We start from the raw sequence: 20,852 nt of genomic DNA on the forward strand, positions 1-20,852 counted from the left end.
ACCGGCGGCCGCTTGCCACGGCGCGCCGCGCTCCTCTCGCTAGAGGCGGTAGTGACGTTATGGAGTAACATCATACCAGGAGCGAGAGACGGGCTACCAACTCGGCTTGTCGGGTACCGGCGGCCGCTTGCCACGGTGCGCCGCGCTCCTCTCGCTAGAGGCGGTAGTGACGTTATGGAGTAACATCATACCAGGAGCGAGAGACGGGCTACCAACTCGGCTTGTCGGGTACCGGCGGCCGCTTGCCACGGCGCGCCGCGCTCCTCTCGCTAGAGGCGGTAGTGACGTTATGGAGTAACATCATACCAGGAGCGAGAGACGGGCTACCAACTCGGCTTGTCGGGTACCGGCGGCCGCTTGCCACGGTGCGCCGCGCTCCTCTCGCTAGAGGCGGTAGTGACGTTATGGAGTAACATCATACCAGGAGCGAGAGACGGGCTACCAACTCGGCTTGTCGGGTACCGGCGGCCGCTTGCCACGGCGCGCCGCGCTCCTCTCGCTAGAGGCGCTAGTGACGTTATGGAGTAACATCATACCAGGAGCGAGAGACGGGCTACCAACTCGGCTTGTCGGGTACCGGCGTACGCTTGCCACGGCGCGCCGCGCTCCTCTCGCTAGAGGCGCTAATGACGTTATGGAGTAACGTCATACCAGGAGCGAGAGACGGGCTACCAACTCGGCTTGTCGGGTACCGGCGGCCGCTTGCCACAGCGCGCCGCGCTCCTCTCGCTAGAGGCGCTAGTGACGTTATGGAGTAACGTCATACCAGGAGCAAGAGACGGGCTACCAACTCGGCTTGTCGGGTACCGGCGGCCGCTTGCCACGGCGCGCCGCACTCTTCCCACTAGAGGTGCTGCATATGCAGTATAAAACACCTGCTTTCGCAACCTACCAAGCTTAACCAAGGCTAAGCCACCGCCAATTTTTTTTCAAAACTCAGCGGGCTTTTGTTTTTCACGAATAAAAACGGCCACGCTAAGTCTACCTCGTTGGAAGTGCCTAGGTTGGTCATTATTTGTGGAGCTCCACAACTTTCCTATTGATGCCTGAACGTTTCAAGCTATATTTAACAAGCTATAACAAGCTATATGCTCCAGAAGAGGGGGCAGTGACACGAGGATTGGAAGTAGAAGAAGAAAGCGATCGCAGCGGGTAGATGTAGACGACGCTGAAGTTTAGGTCGGTTTCTCTGGTGCCCTCATTCAGCCGCTGCAGTTCCTTTTCAGTGTAACAACTGTGACAATATTACAAAAAAAAAAACGTTTATTACTTTTTAGCTAGTATAATTATCGAGCTATTCGACGCATTTATTGTCCGTCTTGCCGTACAATCCACTGGCATAATTTATTTTTGCCGCCGCGGTGGCTCAGTGGTTATGGTGTTCGGCTCCTGACCCGAAGACGCGGGTTCGATCCCGGCTGCGGCGGCTGAATTTCTTTGGAGGAGAAATTCTAGAGGTCCGTGTACTGTGCGATGTCAGTGGACGTTAAAGAACCCCAGGTGGTCAAAATTTACGCAGCCCTCCACTACGGCGTCTCTCATAGCCTTCGTCGATTTGGGACGTTAAACCCCATAAACCATAAACCAATTTATTTCTCGAAGACTTCGAAATAAAAATCTTTACCAGTAAAAAATTACCGCATATAAAAAGCCACATTTGCGCCTACTAGGCTTGTAACTGCGGTTGTAGGAACTGACATAATCCTTAAAGAAATCAATGAGGCAGTCTTGCCTAATTAAAACTTGTACGCTTTTCTGAGCTTCTGTACGTTAAAAACGGTTTGGCAAAGGTCCTGCGTTTACTCACCATGTCTCCAAACTCGTTCATGGCGAGTTCAGAGGAGACTTCACCATTTGCAAAGTTTTTGTTGTGGCCATCGAATTACTTTTTGTTAGCAGCAAATGTCATGTATTTTTCTTCTTCTTCTGCAGCAGATTTGTATTTGCGTCCTGGAAGTAGAGTGAGCGGAAATTTCTGTTCGTTCACTTTCATCCCCTTAGGGCTGCTGGAAACTAAAATCATTGGACGAAATTATTTTCTTCATGGAATTTGCGTTTTTAGGTTTGTACGTAATAATGACTTGAGTATCTTCAAGTGTCTCATTTGGCTGTTTAAAAAGATGATGATATTTGCAGATATTTTACTCGCTTCGCACTTGTGCTTGCAATACCTTTTTTCTTTTCATGGGCCATTCTTGCATAGTTGATGGGGAAATAAAACATTTGTTTATGTTCAGAGGAATTTTATACTGTCATTGGCTGAGAACTCAATGCATATTTGAAGAAATTTTTAGGCTTATGCTTGCTATTTCATGTAGCGTATAAGAAGGTAGAACATCGGCAAGTTTTTGTTCATTGGCGCAGAGCTCTGACGGTATTTGCCCTTTGGCAGCAGTAAATTGAATTTAATCCTATTAATCTTCCCGACGGTATCATTGCCGTAGCTATCGAAATAAATATAATTATGTAGTGCGAAATAAAGTACTCACCGTATTTTGCTTTGAAGGCCTTCCATTCATTTCGCATAGCTTCGTCGTCTACAGAATAAGCAATGGAGACAATAGGCAATAGGATCAATGGATGCATCACGTTGAAGATGATGGAGCGAGTTGCAAATAGGAAGGGCGGACATATAAAGATTTTCCTATGTTCGCAGGGGAATTAATTATTGCGTAGAGTTTTCCACAGGGCAAAACGTGTATTGTTTTAGCATGATTTTATTTCGGTCTTTTGTTCATCGAAAAGAACTTCCTTTGAAAAAATTTATGATGTACCTTCAAATCGCGTGATTTTAAATCTTTTTAAACTTTTCTCCTCAGAAACGAAACTCACACTTTGTATTGCTGACCACATCACACTTTGGAAGAAAAGAGATTTGCGACCTCTTAGGATTCTTTCTCATGTTGCTTGGTATTCACGACATCCTTGCTACATTTTCGATCCATTTAAGTTCTCGCCATTGAACGTTTATGCCAGTACGCCTGTGCACAACGCTAAAGTCAAGAATTACAAATGGCGCCCATTAGAGCCTCAGACCCTTTGGGTCATTAAAGGCCGCTTGTTCAGATCTGTCTGTAATTCTCTTGAGCGTTACTAAAGGGGTTGTACACTTAGCTTAAAGGTGGACGAAAGAGGAATCTGGAATCGTCTTTTTGCCGCGAAAACTCCATCTGCACTCTCAGAGCATTCTCGGAAACTTCGAATTATTCTCCTGTGCGGCCGATTCCGCTCTCAAATCGAATTAAACGTCCCTGCTCTCGTCTTTTTTTTTCCGTTTACTCAACTTCGATAAGGAGAGGAGTCAGCCAACGCGTGGAGTTCCTTTCATCCAGTCGTGTGGCGGCATCGCTTTCTCTTTTAGTTTGTTTTGAGGTTTCCATGATTTGCTTCAGTCGCAGTCTAAATAGCCCCAAATAAGGCCCGCGGAAATAAAGATACGCGTGGAGTCATTGCTTTCGCCAATCCCTGCGTATCACTCCGCCGATGGCAGAGCGGAAAGCTGCCACGTGGCTGACTGAAAGGCCCTCCACGCGTTGGCTGACGAAGATGAGTTGGAGAAAAAAAACGAAAAAAAAAACACGGGAGCTGAGTCGTTTAATTCGCTTTAGTAGAGAAATCGGCTGCACATGACAATAATTCGAATTTTCTAAGACTGCTCGGAGCATGCAGGTCGAGTTCCCGCTGTGCAAAGACGAGCTCAGGTTCCTCTTTATGGCATCTTTAAGACTCAGACCACCACGGTCCACAGATAAAAGCGCACATGTAAGCTCCAAGACTGGTACTATTTCATGGTTCTGATACTAAGTTTTTCAGCGAAAGAAAGGAGGGTTTACTTCCAGACGGCTCTTTGAGTGGCCTTTCGCTTAAGAAAAACTCTAGTACTCATGCACGACACTCGAGCAGAATTGCTTTAATCGCAAGGACGTGTTTTAAGTGTATTTCTGCACTATAACAAGTGCCGTTTCCACACGTACATGAGTTATTCGCTTGCTTTTAAAGCACAGCGAGAAGCTAAAATTTCTTTGGACTGAGCTAATATTGGGGGAGTGTGATCCACATAACATGCCCAGTTTGCGTCACTTCATGCGTGTTCTAAATTGTTCAGCACCACAAAATAACCGCAAAATACGCAAGCACCAATATCACAGGTAAGGTCAAAGTTCGGACAAAGCCAAAATAGCACAAAAATAGAAAAAATTGTGTGAACGCAAAGAACGGGGATTCAGGATACAAAAGCCGCACCGAAAAAAAGAAAAAACGAAAACAAGAGAGAGAGAGAGAAAGGGACGAAAAGGCAGGGAGGTTAACCAGGCGATGCCCAGTTGGCTACCCTACATTTGGGGAGGGGAATAAAGGGGAAAAAAGAGCGGCAATGAAATGAATTTTCTAAGTGTCCAGCGACCACCATGTCACGGGGACAGAGGGCGCGCACTGAAAACTTAAAGATTATAGACGGGAATTCAACCCCGAGTCCCTTAAGAATCTCAGGAGCGGTTTCACTGCTTTCTTTTGTGAGGAAGGTTGTGTCCAATGCCCTAGAACGTTGGAGCACAAAAAAAAAAAATGCCCCCCCCCCCCCCCTCCCCCAGAAAAAAAAGAAAGATTGGTTGGTTTGTGCGGTTTAACGTCCCAAAGCGACTAAGGCTATGAGAGACGCCGTAGTGGAGGGCTCCGGAAATTTCGACCACCTGGGGTTCTTTAACGTGCACTGACATCGCACAGTACAGGGGCCTCTAGAATTTCTCCTCCAAAGAAATTCAACCGCCGCGGCTGGGATCGAACCCGCGTCTTTCGGGTCAGCAGCCGAGCACCATAACCACTGAGCCACCGCGGCGGCAAAAAAAAAAGAAAGAAAAGAAGCACATTTTACCTTCTCACAGACATATCACATTGTGATGTGTGTACACCGCATTTCTTTAAATTTATCGGGTTCAACTTCGGTACCAATATCAGATGGTTGGTTATTCCAATCGATTGTGGTTCTGGTTATGAGTAATTGCGCGTAGAGCTGATCGGTATGCTCGCCGTTTGTCATTGTAACCGTGGTCACGGCGGGGGAAATTGGCAGAGGATGATTAAAAAAATTGTTTGTGATTTGGCCAATGGCCATCCCGAGTAGTATTGCGGAAGCAACGGCGCGGCAATCGCAGCGGCGGCGGCATCTCAGGGAGCACTTTGACTGTCTAAAGTGCGTAGAGGCGAAAGCGCTTTCCGCACCACTTTGGCTGCCTCTGTGGCACTGGTGACGTCACCACTGGATGTAGTCACACATAATCAAGTAATAATTACGAAGTAATGGCAAATTACTAATTAATGGGTAATTAAAAACTAATTAACTGGTAATAAATGGCGCTTAACCTTCGTCTTTACGAGTGGAACGCGACAGCGTGTTGTAACGCTGCCAGGGTGTCCACGGAACGCCACCACTAAGGCACGGCCCCATTCGAATACTCAATGGAGCTGTCGGGGGCTCCGGTCCCGCTCCAAGTGGGCCGACGTCCGGCTTTTCCTTCCAACCTTTGAGCATTTGCCAGCCGTGGTTGCCCTCCAAGAGCCAGGGAAAGGCGCCATACTAACAAATTATACGACGTTCCAGCAGGACCCCTCGTCTTGCCTATGCGTCCACAGAAATTATACAGCCAACCAGGTCGACTTAGACATGCAACTTGAATACTCCTATGCAATGGTGATCCTCTTCCCACTTCGCAATCATGACCCACCGTAACACATGCACAATGTGTACTGCAATCCGAAATTGCCGAATGTATCACTCGCGGGCCTCTTTAGCCGCGCGCTTAGAGTTGCGAATTGGGACCCCCTCCTGATTGTGGGCGATTTCAACGCTTCCGCTCGGATGTGGAGTTACTTCCGTGAAGAGAAGCGGGGATGCAATTTGGCGGAGCTTGCGTCAATGCTCGGCCTCACTCTTCACACTGACCCCGTCCCCCCAACTCGTATAGGCTACTCTGGGACTAAGGATACATGTCCGAACTTGACCTTCACCCGCAATATTCAGTGTGCAGACTGGGTCAACAGCGAGGAAATCCTCGGCAGCGACTACTGCCTCCTGAACACTATGATTAGGACCCATCCCTTCGCGCGACCAGCAACTTAATCCTGACTCCCAGATTGGACCATGTTCAGGCAAAATTATAACACTGCTCCAACCATACAGGAGCAAGGCTACGAGTCTTGGTCACACCAATTGGTCTCTGGCCTTCGCACCTCCGAAACTCGAATTCAGCTCTCAGAGGCGGTCTTGGGTGTGGACAACCACCTTCTCCACCTCTGGGAGGCCCGGCATTGCCTCGTCCGTCGGCGGCGCCGGAAAAAGCACAACCGTAAACTTAAAGCTCTCATCGCCGAGCTCACTCAACGAGCGGCTGAGTATGCGGGCCAGCTGGCCGACTCCAACTGGGTAGTCCGATGCAATACGGCCGCGCGGCAAATGTCAATCCGGAACACGTGGCGGCTCTTTCGCGCCCTAATTGACCCAACGCAAACACGAACCGAAACTCAAAAACACCTCAAAGCTGCAATACACAGCTTTCAGGGCAACGCAACTGAGTTGGCGTACAAACTCCGGGACCAGTACTTGTGGACCACCCAGGACCCCCGCGGGCCGGCGTACTTTTATTCAGGCTCTGAGAACGTTGAGCTGGATCAACCGTTTTAGCTGCATGACCTGAGGGTGGCCCTCGCAGAAATGAAACGTGGCACCGCTCCGGGTCGGGACAAAATTACAGTCAAATTGTTAGCCAACCTCCCCGGCCTCGCATACCTGTCTTTATTGAATTACATTAATTCAATCTGGCTTGGGAAAGTGCCACCCCCCTCCCCTGGAAGACCGCATCAGTCACCTTCAATCCTAAAGCTGGCAAGGCCATCAACACGGACAACCTCCGCCCGATCTCTCTGACTTCCGGTGTGGGCAAACTCATGGAGACGATTGTGCGCGACAGGTTTTCTGAGCTCATGGAATCCAAACACCTTTTCGCAGACACCATGTTCGGGTTTCGCCCACACAGATCTGCACAAGATGTCCTGCTACAACTAAATCGGACTGTCCTCGACACCGTCGAATGCCCTCACAATAACAAGGTCGTACTCTCCTTGGATTTGAAGGGAGCAGTCGTCCAAGTGGACTCTCTGCCACGGTGAAGTGGGCCATGACCAGCGATGAAGCGGAGCTGGTGCCAGTTCGTTGAACTACTGCTGACACTCTTGACATTTTTTTACCTGTTGCTCCAAGTCGGTGTCAATGCCCGGCCACCAGTCTTAGCTCCTCGCGAGTTCTTTGCTTCTCGTGATAACCGGGTGACCCTTATGCAATTGTTAAGTAAGAAATCCCGTTATTTTGCAGGCCCGACTACTCTCATGCCGTACATCAAACAACCCTGATAAACTGTAACCTCCAAGCGCTTTTCAAAGAAAGATTAGAAGTACTTTTCAGAGACGCGCACCGGCTAGGCAATAATTGCGCATTGCAGTACCTTGTGGAGCAAAGGGTCACGCCTAGTTTCACTAGCGATGTCTTTCCCTGTGACAGCCAACGCTTCTAAACGAAGCGAGTACAAAGTCTCGCTTTCTGCTGCCGCTTTATTTTTATTGCTGTCGATCGGCAACCGCGATAAGCAATCCGCTTCCGCGTTATCGCTAGATTTCTTGAACTCAAGGGCGTAGTTGTAGGCGGACAACGTCACGGCCCAGCGTTGCTTGCGCGCCGCTGCCATCGCGGGAATGCCTGCTTTCGGCCCAAAATTTGCTTGTAGTTGTCTGTGGTCGGTCACGAGCGTGAAGAACCTTCCGTACAAGTAGAAATGAAACTTTTTAGGACAAGGGCTTTTTTCTTGATTTGACTGTGATTCTTTTCGGCAATTGTTAATGTGCGGGATGCATTGGCGACTGGTCGCACCGAACCATTGCTCATTCTCTGCGAAGGAACTGCCCCTATGCCGTACTAAGATGCATCGCAGGCGACTTGAAGAGGTTGTCTCGAATCATAATGAGCTAGAACTGAAGGGGGAGCTATAGCTGCTTTTATATCTTGGAAAGGAAGCTAGCAGGACTCATCCTAGGACCATTCCGTTGCTTGCTTCAGCAACCTGTATAAGGGGTGTGCCAAAGTAGGAAGACTCTGAACAAACTTTCCGTAATAGTTGATTATCCAAAGAAATGACTGCAGTTGCTGCCTATCCCTTGGGGCCGGTGCATTTAGCAGTGACGATACCTTCTTGGGGCACAGGCGCCGCGGTGACTCAGTGGTTATGGCACTCGGCTGCTGTCCCGAAAGACGCGGGTTCGAACCCGGCCGCCGGCGGCCGAATTTCTATGGAGGGGAAATTGTAGAGGCCCATGTGCTTTGCGATGTCAGTGCACGTTAAAGAACCCCAGGTGGCCGAAATTTACAGAGTCCTTCACTACGGCGTCCCTCATAGCTTGAGTCGCTTTGGGACGTTAAACCCCATAAACCCTAAACCCTAAACCTTCTCGGGACATGCACAAACACCATCGGCGTTGAGAACATGGCCCAGATAACGGAGCTCCCGTTAAAAGAAAGAGAACTTATCGCGCCGGATACGGATACCATGTTCTAGCAATGTCCACAAGACCGCTTCCAAATTGCGGAAGAGCTCATGCTTTGTCTTGAGTGTGACCAGAATGTCGTCAAGATAGCAACTGACGCCTTACAACCCCTTCAGCATGTTGTCTATGATTTTCTGAAATATGCTTGGGGCGGACAACATGCCGAAACCCAGACAGTTCATGGTGCACAAGCCCTTGTGTGTGTTTAGCATCAGTAGCTTCCGGGAACTCTATACCATAACTACTTGTTGGTAGGCACTACTAAGGTCAATTTTGGAAAACTCCGGTTCCCCTGAAAGAGCTGCTAGAAGGTCATCTATCCGAGGCAGCGGGTAGCGGTCTACTTCCAGACGGGGATTGACGGTGGTCTTATAATCGCCACACAGCCGAAGCCTTCCATCCCTCTTCACTACCGGTACCAAGTGTGTCGCGTAGTCGCTTGTAGCCACAAGCGTTATGATGCCAAGCTTCTCCTTTTTTGCAACCTCACTTCTACTGCGCCTTGTAGAGTAAAAGGAACGCTTCGTGCCTTTGCGAACTTCGGCTACGACCTTTCGCGAAGGACAAGCACAGCCCGCTCTTCCGTGCATGTGCCTAGCTCATCCTTGGAAAGTTCCGAATGGCTGTCTAGCAAGGCTTCCAGCTTTTCTTGCCAGAACCTCGAATTCTCTTAAGGACTAAGGTGCTTCACAAAAACGAGGTTTTCCAGTCCAGCCATACCTTGCAGCCATTCACTGCCGAGAAGTGCAGCTCCTGAAGTGTGCACGACGTATGAGGGTAACTCCACGGTCTGGTCGTTGTGGTTCAATACCACTTTCGGCTTACCCTTCGGTTTCCGCATAGCCCCAGTATATGTGCGCAGCTTCAATGGAGCTGGATGAAGTTGCTTATATTGAAACAGCTTCTTGAATTCGTGCCACGATATCAAGGATACGGCTGCGCTGGCGTCAAGCTTTATAGTTAGCAGGACGCCTTCAACGTTCAGAGGCACAGTAAATGGGGCAGACGACTCGTTTCGAACGGACTCCAGCATCTTCACTCGTTTCAGAGGCTTCATCTCCGTAGCTTTCCCATTGCGACTGACGCGTTGAATACGCCCTTTGCGGTTACATTTTTAACATTTATCTCCGCTATGAGGGAACGCTTCGTTTGGATGATGGGGGGATCCGCATCGGAAGCAGCTTCGCAACGTCGCTGGATCTTTTTCTCCTTGTACTTTGTTCACTTCTGATACCGTGAGTATGCTTTTCTCGTTAAACGCTACGCTTTCTGTCACGGTTTCCATGGCTACAGCTTTATCTACAGCCTTCCGGAGGCTTAGCTTTTTGTCTTCCGTGAACAACACGCGCTGAATGTCTTCGTGGAGCAGGCCGCAGATGACACAGTCCCGGAGCGCTTCATACAGGAAAATTCCAAATTCGCAACTCAGCACCAGTTTTCGAAGCTCTGCGACAAATTCGGCACATGTCTTACCACTTCTTTGTGACCGCTTGTAAAACTTCACTCGCTCTGCGATGACAGACGGCCGCGGTTCCAGGTGATCGCGCAGGAGTTTCAGATGATCGTCAAACTCTCGTAAGGTTGGTGCGTCCGGTGCTGTCAACGGCTTCAGCAGCGAGTAAGTCTTCGCGCCGATGAGACTCAGGAAAGCAGAAACTCTCTTTACTACGCAAACGTTGTTGGCGAAAAAGTAAGCCTCCAACCTTTCCTTGTACGAGGGCCAATCGATCGTGGTCTCGTCGAAAGCTTCAATGCGGCCGTTATGACTCATGACTCACTGGAAACTTCCGTCGGCGCGATGGCGACTTCAGGTATTCCGTGGCAGGTCAATCTTCGAGGCAGGACGCTCTTCGCAATGAAGACAGTTTCCTTATGCCGCGAATTTCGTACGGCGGTAATCCCATCCACGTCGCCAATATGGTCGGGCTGCTAACAACTGGGCCGCGTACACTTAGCATCGAAGGAACGTTTATTTCTGCTACTTGGCAGGAATCAAGCAAGTTATACTTAGCGCGGTTGGCGCGTGCAAGTGATATTTTAAGGCCAGCACGGCTATCAGATTAGCGATAGCCGAAGACTGGGCTTGCAGTACGCGATAACACGATGACGTGATTTGGCACGCACATAGCATCCGGCGTTCCTTCTCTTGCCTACCCCCTCAGCAACGAGGCGTTCAATCGCTTCCATAAGTTGATATATTTTTTAAATATTTATCGACTGTGCGAGCATATTAGTAGCACCATGGTCAGTTCTAATTTGCACTTGTGCCAGGGGAATGGATTCCATGCGCCCACTTACGTCTGGTGCACCAGGGCTTTGGGGGATCCCACACACCATCCTGGCAGCTCAGAGGAGCTTCTTCTCTGCCCGTGCTTCGAAGCGACTCCTGTGTGAAGTGATACCCGTCTAGGCATTTCACAACGAGGCTGTTGTCATGTTCTCTCACTTGGGTATTGTTTTCTACAGGCCACTGAAAAAAAAAAAAACAAAAGAAGGTAAGAGCACGCGTCTGCTGTTCTCAGTATGCACCTCGATCTGTTGCCTTCAAATCAAGTACGCCTTTCATCCTTTCAACCTCAACCCAAGAGGCTACTCCTATTGGATGCATGGTGAACGCTTTTTTTATCAGCGGAGTTTATAATAGCAAACTTGATAACACTCCGCTCTTTTAAATGTTAATACTTTGAATCACCTGAAGAATTTTAAAGCTTCACTATTTTTTCTTTTTTGCATGCATTGTACACTTTTCTCGCAGTTCTCACACTGACCGTTGCTCGTTCCTTGCGTCCACTTGAAAGCCATGTTCATGACCAGTCCACGCCAAAGGTGCCACAGGTGGGCAAATGCACGCATTTCTGCTTTTGCTTCTTTACTTTTAAAATCTTGTCTCTTCCTCACTCTCATATCGTGAAAAAATATCTCGCCTCCAACGTCCGCACCCTGTCTGTGAGAAGCTTTCATGGACACATGAAAGCTTTTGGACATATAAGTAGCGGTGAAGCCAGCCAAATCACAATTGGTTCGTACGTGCCCTCAACAAGTTCATGCGCACTCCATATACACAGGCATCAGGTTTATTCTGCGGCCAACTATTCAGCCCGCGTGCCTCCTCTGTCGCTCTTTCTGGGGAGATCCGTTTACTCTCGCGACCGCAGGAGAGGAAGAGAGAAAAAAATACAAGACGGCGGAGTTTCTCTAAACCAAAAAGTACGAAGGCAGGGTAAAATTAAAGCGAGTGCGCACGGTACGCCTCGTGAAAGGTCCTTGAGCATTATGACAGTAAGCTTCTTACGAAACAATTTTGAGCGCTGTAACCACTTCAAGAGGGGCTGCCGGAACTGCCTCAAATGTCGGTTCCCAATGGCATCCCGTACAGTCCAACATAATCTCTAAATGCGGTGAGCTTCCTTCCCATACTCTAATACAAAGGGCTCCTAGATGCCTCATGGCGGCTGATGTGAAGGCCATGGAAGGTGATCGCGTGTAGCTGACGTAAAATAGCGGGCACATCGAGACACAGAATTTCTAAGATTCGAAGCACGATTTCATGCTTTGCTAAGGAAAGAGGCTCCTAGGATTGTAACCTGGGACTGTAGTCTTGCAATATTGTAAATCGCAAGCAATGATTCATTTATCGTTAGACCAGCTACAGCTATGGGAAAGAGATGAATCCGCGAAGCACATAATTTAAATGTTTGCAATTTTAGTAGCGGCAGCCCTTTCAGGACCGGGAGAGCAGTTTTTTGTCCATATGGCATAAGATAAACGTGATTACCTGTGATGAACGTTTGTGATTCATATCAAAAGTTCCCAAAGGAATGCTGTCAAGAACAAAGCGCGCTTTGGAAGAGATATTTTTGGTTGTTTTGCTTTAAAAATAGTTCTTAAATACATAAAAAAAATGTGGTTTAAAACAAAACTACACTGGCGACTGCAGTGAAGCGCATATACTGCCAGGTTTGCAGAGCTACCAAAATTATAAAAAGAAAGAAGACGTTTGCCTGTTTCTCACGGTATCTGCTGACAGCAACAGCAAAATGCTAAACGCCTATTTGGGGCTTCTGCTTTCGTGCTTTTATGACTATAGCCTTCGAACACAATGCAATGGCACTGAACACTACGGCTTTCAACAGCATGTTTCCTACCCTTCGATTGCAGGGCCAAGCAGACATAAAGCCCGTTGGTGCTCATCGCCGAAATAAAAGCGATACATACGGTACATACTGTCTTGGATTCATAAAGAGGCCAAAAAGAAGACAGTCGAGGGGGACCAGCTCACAGAGGACACACACATTGCATGATGCTATTTCGTGCCTCTAGGTGCTTCGTACGATGCTAGTTATGCACACTGTTACGTACAAAGTAGTCTTCACCTTCGGAACTATAACTGGTGGAGATATTAGCACCCCGTCTGCTAGGGTGGTCTGACGTCAGAACTGTGCCGCCGTCTGTGCATGCCTATTATATTGAATTCATGTTCACATTTTTACCCGCAATTGGACATATTTCTTAGTATGAAAAATAGAAGAAAACAGGCTGCCACTTTAGGATGAACGGCTCAGGAAAACAAAGCATGGCTATACGCAGATGTAATCTGAGGGTTTATCTTAATTCTAGCTCCCGTTAATTAGGGCGACTATGAAAAGCAATACTGGAAGCGAAAAGTTTGTTTACCCGTACCCGTGATCCACAAGAGGTGTTGCGAAGGACATGAAAGCCGGGCCCAGTGCGTATGACACATTTGGCTGGAATGCAAGAAGGGAGACATTAGTCTCTTTGCTCTTTCTTCCCGCACAATGATCCCTTCGCTCGAGTGTTTTGTCACCGCTTGTGCAGTTACCCAAGAGATTATTCACTGACTACCATTACAGCGGATCATGTTACATATTACAAAACATTGTATTTGTTCTATTCGCCTACAATAACACTGTTTTAAAAGGCTGTACTCACCAAAGACCTCACTTCTTTTGTCATTATGCACGGTGACAGCAATCAAATGTAAACTCAGTGATTACCCTCTTAAGACGTCGAAAGCTGTGCTACTATTTAGCGTCTTTACAAATAATAAAGTTGGAACGCGGAGTCGTTTTCGTGTCGCAGAAAAAATATTAGGCTGCAGCAAAAGAAGAATGGTTTTTAGTTTTTGACGTCCCTTAACGACTCATTTATAAGAGACAGAAGAAGTGGAATGAAAAAGTGAAAAAATGCAAGCGTCACATTTGTAAAAAATAAAAAAAAATGTTTCGCTTCTGCATCATAATTATTACTGATACAGCGACAGAAGATTTCTTGCATTTACAATAGCCAAAAAATTGCCAGTATGCTTCAAAAGCTAGAATGCTTAAACGTCCTAATTCTCCTGGAACGCAAGAAAAAAAGGGCCTTGGGTGTATTTGCTTGAACCGGCGCGAATTCAACCGCGCTGCCTACATTACCTAAGATTCATCAGCCTGAAGCGTTTGGGGACTCCACTATCATCATGAGAAACCGCTTTCTGTCTATGAAGATCAAAATTCTTTATAGCAGCGTTGGCTGAGAGCTCTATAATCAGCTTTTGCTTTGAAGCATCCGTGCTAACGCCTACAGCCCCTTTCTTGCGCAAAATCAAGCACTAAAAATAAGCCGTCCAAAGCAAACCTAAGATCTTCGTATTGTATAATGTCAAAAATAGAAAACGTCATGCTTATGCCGCCTCAAAAGGACCTGTTTTAACATATTTGTTGAGAGAACCACTGCGTGAATTTGAAATAAGCTTCGTGTGTGTCCACATAGATTAGGCTGCACACTTACCTTCGCAATGCGGAGATTCACCGGACCATCTGCCGTCGGCGTCACAGGAGCGTGTGCTGTTGCCGACCAGCGTGAAACCTCGGATGCACGAGAATCTGGCCTTCGAACCGAGCACAGTTCCCGAAAGGCGCAGAAAACCGTTAGCTATGCCTTCCAGGTCACCGCAATCCACGCCTGCGCCAGAGAGCATCGGCTGAGGTCTAATGCAGCAAGGTTGTAGCAGCTTGATATTTCAATTGCGAAAAAAGGGGGTCACATAAAAACTTTCGCATGATAACAGTGACTCACCGATGAAACGCTCCAGCCCAACTATATCTACCGCATCATCAAACAATGTGCTAATTTCTTTTCTTCGGATGTTGGAGCTAAGACCACAAGCCTAAGAAACATATTATACGATAATTAACGGTGCAATGTTAGCTGCTTAAAATCGAGAGGAAGCAATGAAGCTCAAAAAAAAAACTTAAGAATGCGGCCCATTTCATTGTTGCGTCAGTCATCTGATCCTCTTGCAGAGTAAAAAGGCAAGAGTTATTTAAAATGAATTTTCAGATCCCGTTTGGAGAAGTGCAAAAAACAAAGTAGGAGGAAAAGGGGCAGGAACAAAGAGCAACCAGCATTTAAGCGGCCATGGCACTTGGATAAAATGTATGCACTAATATTCGAGAAAAGCGAATCAGACATCACCAGAAAATAGAGATGTAAATAAAAACAAGCGTCGGTGGTCATTCAGTTGCCATTCCATTCGCCAGACGACCTTACGTTTTACTGGTTAGCCAACCAGTCTGTGTGGTCGCACACAAATTTTTCTATGTCTTATGTTCAGCGATTCAGCTCTTTCTGATTCCCTTAGTGTACTTTAGCTTTTATATGGAGCGCACGCTTTTTCAAACTAAGGCAATCACAGTCGCATACTATCAGCCTAAATGGCCTCCCATAGCGCTCCTTGTGGTATTATGCCCTTAGTCCAGCATTCAGGAATTCCCTCTCTTCGTAGATGCACCTTCTTAGCGAAAAGATCCAGGCTGTATTGACCGCGCAGGAGCAGTGGTGCTGCGCTCGCTGGCCCTCGTCGGCTACGAGCCTAAGCGATCGAACGCCCTTCACATTTATATATATTTCCGTGAGTGTCGCTCCTTATTAGCAAGTGTCCTTTTCGTGTCTATATATATTTCTTTTTCTCTGGGGGGAGGGGGGGGGGGGGGGGGCGGGGGCGCTTTCCTCTGTTTTACGACCGTATTGGCGGGTGACCTTTTTTTGCTCGTTAGTCGGGCGACGAGCTTTTTTGGCCTTGGTCGACAGCCGAAGCGCGGACTCAGATGCCTCCGGCCTTTCTTGGAAAGTGTGCTCCTGCATATATGCACGCCTCTGTGTGTGTTTGTGCGTTTCTTCTGTGTATGTTTGTTCTTTTTCGTTGCTTTGAAGCGCCCAGCTGAGAGAAACCCGGACAGCCGCATTGTGCACGGGAGAGAGACGAGAAGGAATGTATGCTCGCTGCTCGACTTTTTTAGGGTGCGAGTGATATGTGCGACTTTGTCAACGCGTATTCCAGCCCTGTAAACAACATTTTGCTCAAATGGAACCTTTTGTGTTTTTCCACCTGTGCGTTTAATTGCCTCTGAATCTATGAGTACCTGACACGAGGATAGCGCGTGTCACGTGAACTTTCGCCCTCGCTTTCTTCCTCTGAATGATACTAAGTCGCCTGACTGTAGACCGCCCTCCTTGCTGTAGACGCCCGAGCCATAGGCCGCGAAGACGTGTGCACTACAACATAACGACCTCAAAGTATTCAGGAGCGACTGCAGGGGGAGGAAAGCGCGAGCCGTTTCCCTCCAGGCTAAGTGGAGAAACGTGCTCTAAACCCGTAACTTCGTACATGATCCGTTGTGAACGCAGCTGAAGGAGGAATTAGCGCAAGTGTCTTTACTGAAAAGCGAGTACTAAATGCACGAAGTTTCAGACAAGAGCAAAGATCTCCCTCTCTCTATCCGTTTTAATCCTCTGACCGGCGTGGTGCGTAGCTCCTATCATTCTCACGTATTTTTTTAGTTGCACGTCTGCCGCACGAAAAAGCTTCTCTGCTGTTTTAGTTCAGCACGAAACTTCGCATGCAGGTCAATTTGACTGCAGAAAATTGGTCGTGCGCCGTGAATTCTGCGACTGAATTGTGGTCTGACGAGGACGTGCAGCGTTCCTTTGTAGTTTATCACTATAACCATGACAAGAGCAAAGACTTCATCAGCAACCTGAGAAACTGACTTCTGCGCATAAGAAGTGCTGTCCAGGTTTGGTTAGGAGAGTGACAGGTCATGTCCTTCTACAGTTTAGAAAAGGCACCGACTTTCTGGAACAGTGGTAGCTGAGTTAATCTTCCTTGCCGCTTGAAGTCATATTTAGATTGAATGCTAAAGATGACTATTAAATTGCTAACTGCTTTGGCATCCTAATAACAAACAGAATCTGCAATAGCATCTGCAATAACAAACTATTTCCAAATGCATTTGAAGACCCTGAAGACCCAAGACCCTTTCCTCGTACGAAGCTCGCTTCAGGTTGCTGACGAGCTCAAGAAAGGTTTCTGGTTAACCACTATAGCATCCTTCGGTTTCTTCATTGACATCAAGGACCTTTATTACTCTACTCCACACAAAGAATTATTTAGATCTGTTAAAAAATTAGTAGGACGTTTAAGCCTAGCCTTAAGAGTAGACGCGATAGCGCAGGAACCACATTTTTGGTCTTTTTACCCTTTAAGACACCAGTACAGTTACTATATCTTCAAACGTGTTTTAGTTCTGCACATTTAATTGGAATGTACACCGATTTTTTATAAAAAAATATATTTATGCTTGTATTCTCTCACAGCAGCGGGCAGCGGCTCTTACGCTTTCCTCTGACTGCCGGCTACTGCCGTTCTTGGCCGGCGTATCTCGTCATTCAGTGATTTCGTTGAGTGGGGCTGCTTGCCTTTCATCAGCGTTAATTTCAAGTACTTGGTTATTATTTCTTCTCGTGCTACGTTCTCGACGGCTACATGTGCGCGCTTGTTTTTTACCGTACGGGCCACAGTTCCAGACGCATGGTTTTGATGCTGTTGCCTTCGGAAAGATTGGTTTTATGGTTTTATGGGGTGTAACGTCCCAAAGCGACTAAGGCTATGACAGACGCCGTAGTGGAGGGCTCCGGAAATTTCGACCACCTGGGGTTCTTTAAGGTGCACTGACATCGCACAGAACACGGGCCTCTAGAATTTCAACTACAAATAAATTCAGCCGCCGCAGCCGGGATCGAACCCGCGTCTTTCGGGTCAGTAGCCGAGCGCCGTAACCACTGATCCACCGCGGCGGCTCCCTCCGGAAAGACGGTGTGGATCGAGACTAAGAGCGCACCGCAGACGAACAACTGGCGCTCCGTAGGAAAGTGTCAAAGGGAGAACTGCTCCGCTAGCATCACGCTGTAACGGCAGAGTGTTACAGTCGCTCTGGTATTGTGGTATGCCGTTGCTACTTAGTGCCTATACCAGCTAGAAAGGTGTCTTTTAACATATTTGTGGGAGGAGTCTCATGTGACTTTCGAATGATCGTTGGGTAGCTACTACGAAAACGTATGTTCCGTGCTGAATTCAGTTAATTCCCTAGTCCCGCTGTGCGGCTGAACGATTGTGTTTTATGTTGAATGCACTGAGTGAAATATGCCGTCAGTATTATATATCCTCCTGGTGAGGAAACGATATGATCAACGTGCGCTTGGCAGTGATTTGAAGAGTATATTTGCTTTACACCCCTCTAAATACTGGGGAACGCTTTAGTAGTGCAGAAATCTAGCTCCTTATTCTTTGCTAACACGAAGTGAATGCAGTCTTGAACGTTTATCGAATGCACATAATAGCGAGCACTAAAGATTGCAACTTAAAAGAATTTTCCAGAAATTGATGGTTTGTGGTTTATGTGGGTCTAACGTCCCTAGCCGACAGTGAATATGAGGGACTTTAAGAATTGACTTTTGCAGATGTTATGTTGATGGAATACTACCTTTTTATGTTGCTTTACTAGCACAAATCTACGAAGAGAGTGTTGTGTGTCACATGCTATAGCCTTTACAAAATCTCGGATGCTCAGGTGCTTTTCAATTTGCGCGTTGGGCACAGAGCAGTCTGTAACGAGATCACTTGTTTTATCGAAATCTTCTCTGGTAACCTCCTGAAGCATCTGCTTGCTTGACCGTTTCCTCCTGCTTCAAGGCGACGATTCGTATTTGCTCATTTCTCCATACCTCCTCTTACTTCCTCATTGTGCGAGTTCTTCATTGCGTGTTTCGTCTGGTCTGCGTAGGTTTCGATCGTATTGATGGAAATGTCTCCCTCCATAAGTTCTAAAAGGCAGCCGTTAGATTACTGGCAGAGTGCTGCGTTTTTTACAGCATTCTAATTTAATTTATGCACAACAAGAAACCAGCTTATCCTCTGCACATGCAACTTGTATAGTGTGTTTTCTAGCGGGTTAATCATAGCCTAAGTTTATGTTGTGCTATTCAACGAATAAACAGACTTTTAAAGCAAATATGAACTGTTGTCTCTTTATGTGAGCAAAATTCCATCACTTCATCAACACAATTGAGTGACAACACATTGCTCGTAAACTTCGGTGCGGAAAAAGAGCTCCCAAGAAAGCCATAAATAGGCCTAAAAATTAACCATTTTGGTATTAAGACAAATAGCTGGCCCTGTTGAGACGTTCACACCTTTCAACTCAATGTCGCAGACAAGGCGAGGGCAAAGGAAGAATACACAACAAGAACGGACAACCGAAAATGGAGTTGGAAGTCAGCGCTTGACGTGTCTTCTTTCTTGGCCCTTATCTCGTGTGTCGTAAGGAACCTCGAGGCGTTCGAAGATTTACTTTTACCTACACAGAAAGCAGGCTTATGACGTCACCGGATTTATTGGTTTTAGTTAGGGCGTTATTATTTAAATCGCCGCACCCTTCGAGGACGGCGCTGGCTTCGCACAAAAAGCCGTCATGTTTTTGACGCATGGACTTCTATGCAAGCAGGGCTACCGCTCTACATCTACCTTGTGTAACTAACACCTGATTTTTATAATTTAACTAGAGGCTCGAAGAAAAAGCAGGAGGAGCCGGGAGTCGATGCGCTTCGCAAAATTCTCCAAGAACCTGCGGAGTGTGTGAACAGGCCACCGCCCAATTTTCTCACTTCGCTTGGTTATCAGTTAAGATTAGAAAAGCAGGCTTGTTTGCGCAGCCGTGGAAACAGCAACTACCGCAGCCTAAGCAAGTGCACGCTCCAAGTACAAACAGCAAGAAACAAGGATAAATGTTGTGCCACTTACTGGTTTCTTCGCAAACCGCTCCTATGGCGCATAACACGGCTGCCATGGCGAGAAGTAATGGGGTCTTCATGCTTTTACGTGGACACGCTCCGTGAAGAGGAGCGCCGCAAGAGTTGGACACGAATGCGAGCCGCGTTCCTTGAGCGGTGTTTCCCCCGTCAGTCTGCGACTTGAAGCAGCGAGACTTGACTCTTCACCTCGGAGCGGAGATGACGAATGCCCGAGGGGATGTTAAAGCCACGTCGACTTTAATTTTAGACAGTTGGTTCCGCTTTTGCATCGAGCAGGCTGGCAACATTTTTCTGCCCGACCGCCGCTATTACGACGCGGAACTTTTTGTAAGAGCAAGCTCATGGCAGTGTTTTCCCCGACGGTCTGCAACAGAGAGCAACGAAACTTGACTCTTCACCTCGCAGTTGAGATAATGAATGCCCGAGCGGATGTTAACGCCTCGTCGGTTATCATTTCACACGGTTGGTCCAGCTTCTGCATCGAACAGGCTGGAGATATGACCCTGCCCGACCGTCTCTTTTACTGCGCGGAACTTTTTTCTAAGAGCACGCTGACGGCCTCTTGACTTTCAAGATGGCTTGAAATCTTACGAACTACATCGAGTCGGTTCCGACTGGCCAAAAATTCGCTTTTTGTAAATATTGGTACAATTCAAACATCACAGCACTAAAAGCTCAAGTAAACTTTCTTGCTCCAGCGTCACGCCGTAGGTTAGCCCGTCTTAACCTCTTCCATAAGTTTTTCTATCGTTGCCTCCGGATAGCCCGTACATAAAAAGAGCCCCACGCACCGCACATGCAACAACTGCAATACAGAGCAACCCTCGAAAACCCAAAGCGAAACTTTTTACCACTCTTTTTTTTTTTTGCGCACAGCACGGAACTAGAACGGCCTGCCCGCCTAAGTTGGCACCATCTGTGGCCCACTAGAATTCAAGCGGCTCATGGAAAACTTCTCAATGCAATATTTATTAACTGCGTTTGCCATAAAACGCCATCCGCTTCATACTGTGACGCCAATGAAGATGCGGTGCCTATTCTATTTGGTCGACATCGCTGACTACGCAGAAGATGAGGAGAGCGAGGTGGATGTGTCTCGTGCTCGACATGTGGAC

General features: G+C 47.4%; 1 protein-coding gene across 1 annotated transcript; it reads right to left on the reverse strand.

The window, feature by feature from the left end:
* Positions 1-1,767: 1,767 nt before the first annotated feature.
* On the reverse strand, positions 1,768-19,918 carry LOC149359436 (protein lev-9-like). Its single transcript, XM_089571660.1, has 6 exons — positions 19,727-19,918; positions 14,377-14,550; positions 13,267-13,331; positions 10,885-11,056; positions 2,490-2,537; positions 1,768-1,950 (listed from the first exon to the last, which is right to left on the reverse strand). The coding sequence occupies exons 1-6, from the start codon at positions 19,794-19,796 to the stop codon at positions 1,883-1,885; spliced, it is 597 nt and encodes a 198-aa protein (XP_089427786.1). The 5' UTR covers positions 19,797-19,918; the 3' UTR covers positions 1,768-1,882.
* Positions 19,919-20,852: the final 934 nt, after the last annotated feature.

This window comes from Amblyomma mixtum, chromosome 2 (assembly GCF_055824585.1).
Source record: "Amblyomma mixtum isolate Tamu chromosome 2, ASM5582458v1, whole genome shotgun sequence".
Taxonomy (NCBI): domain Eukaryota; kingdom Metazoa; phylum Arthropoda; class Arachnida; order Ixodida; family Ixodidae; genus Amblyomma; species Amblyomma mixtum.

What these genes read in the sequence shown, in the direction of transcription:
- LOC149359436 (XM_089571660.1), bottom strand. Translation starts at nt 19,796, where the DNA reads ATGAAGACCCCATTACTTCTCGCCATGGCAGCCGTGTTATGCGCCATA. An exon ending in TGAATCTCCGCATTGCGAAG is followed by an intron (nt 13,332 to 14,376) that starts GTAAGTGTGCAG and finishes CTTGCATTCCAG; the next exon opens with CCAAATGTGTCATACGCACT. An exon ending in AAAGCCCTGGTGCACCAGAC is followed by an intron (nt 2,538 to 10,884) that starts GTAAGTGGGCGC and finishes CTTATTCTGTAG; the next exon opens with ACGACGAAGCTATGCGAAAT.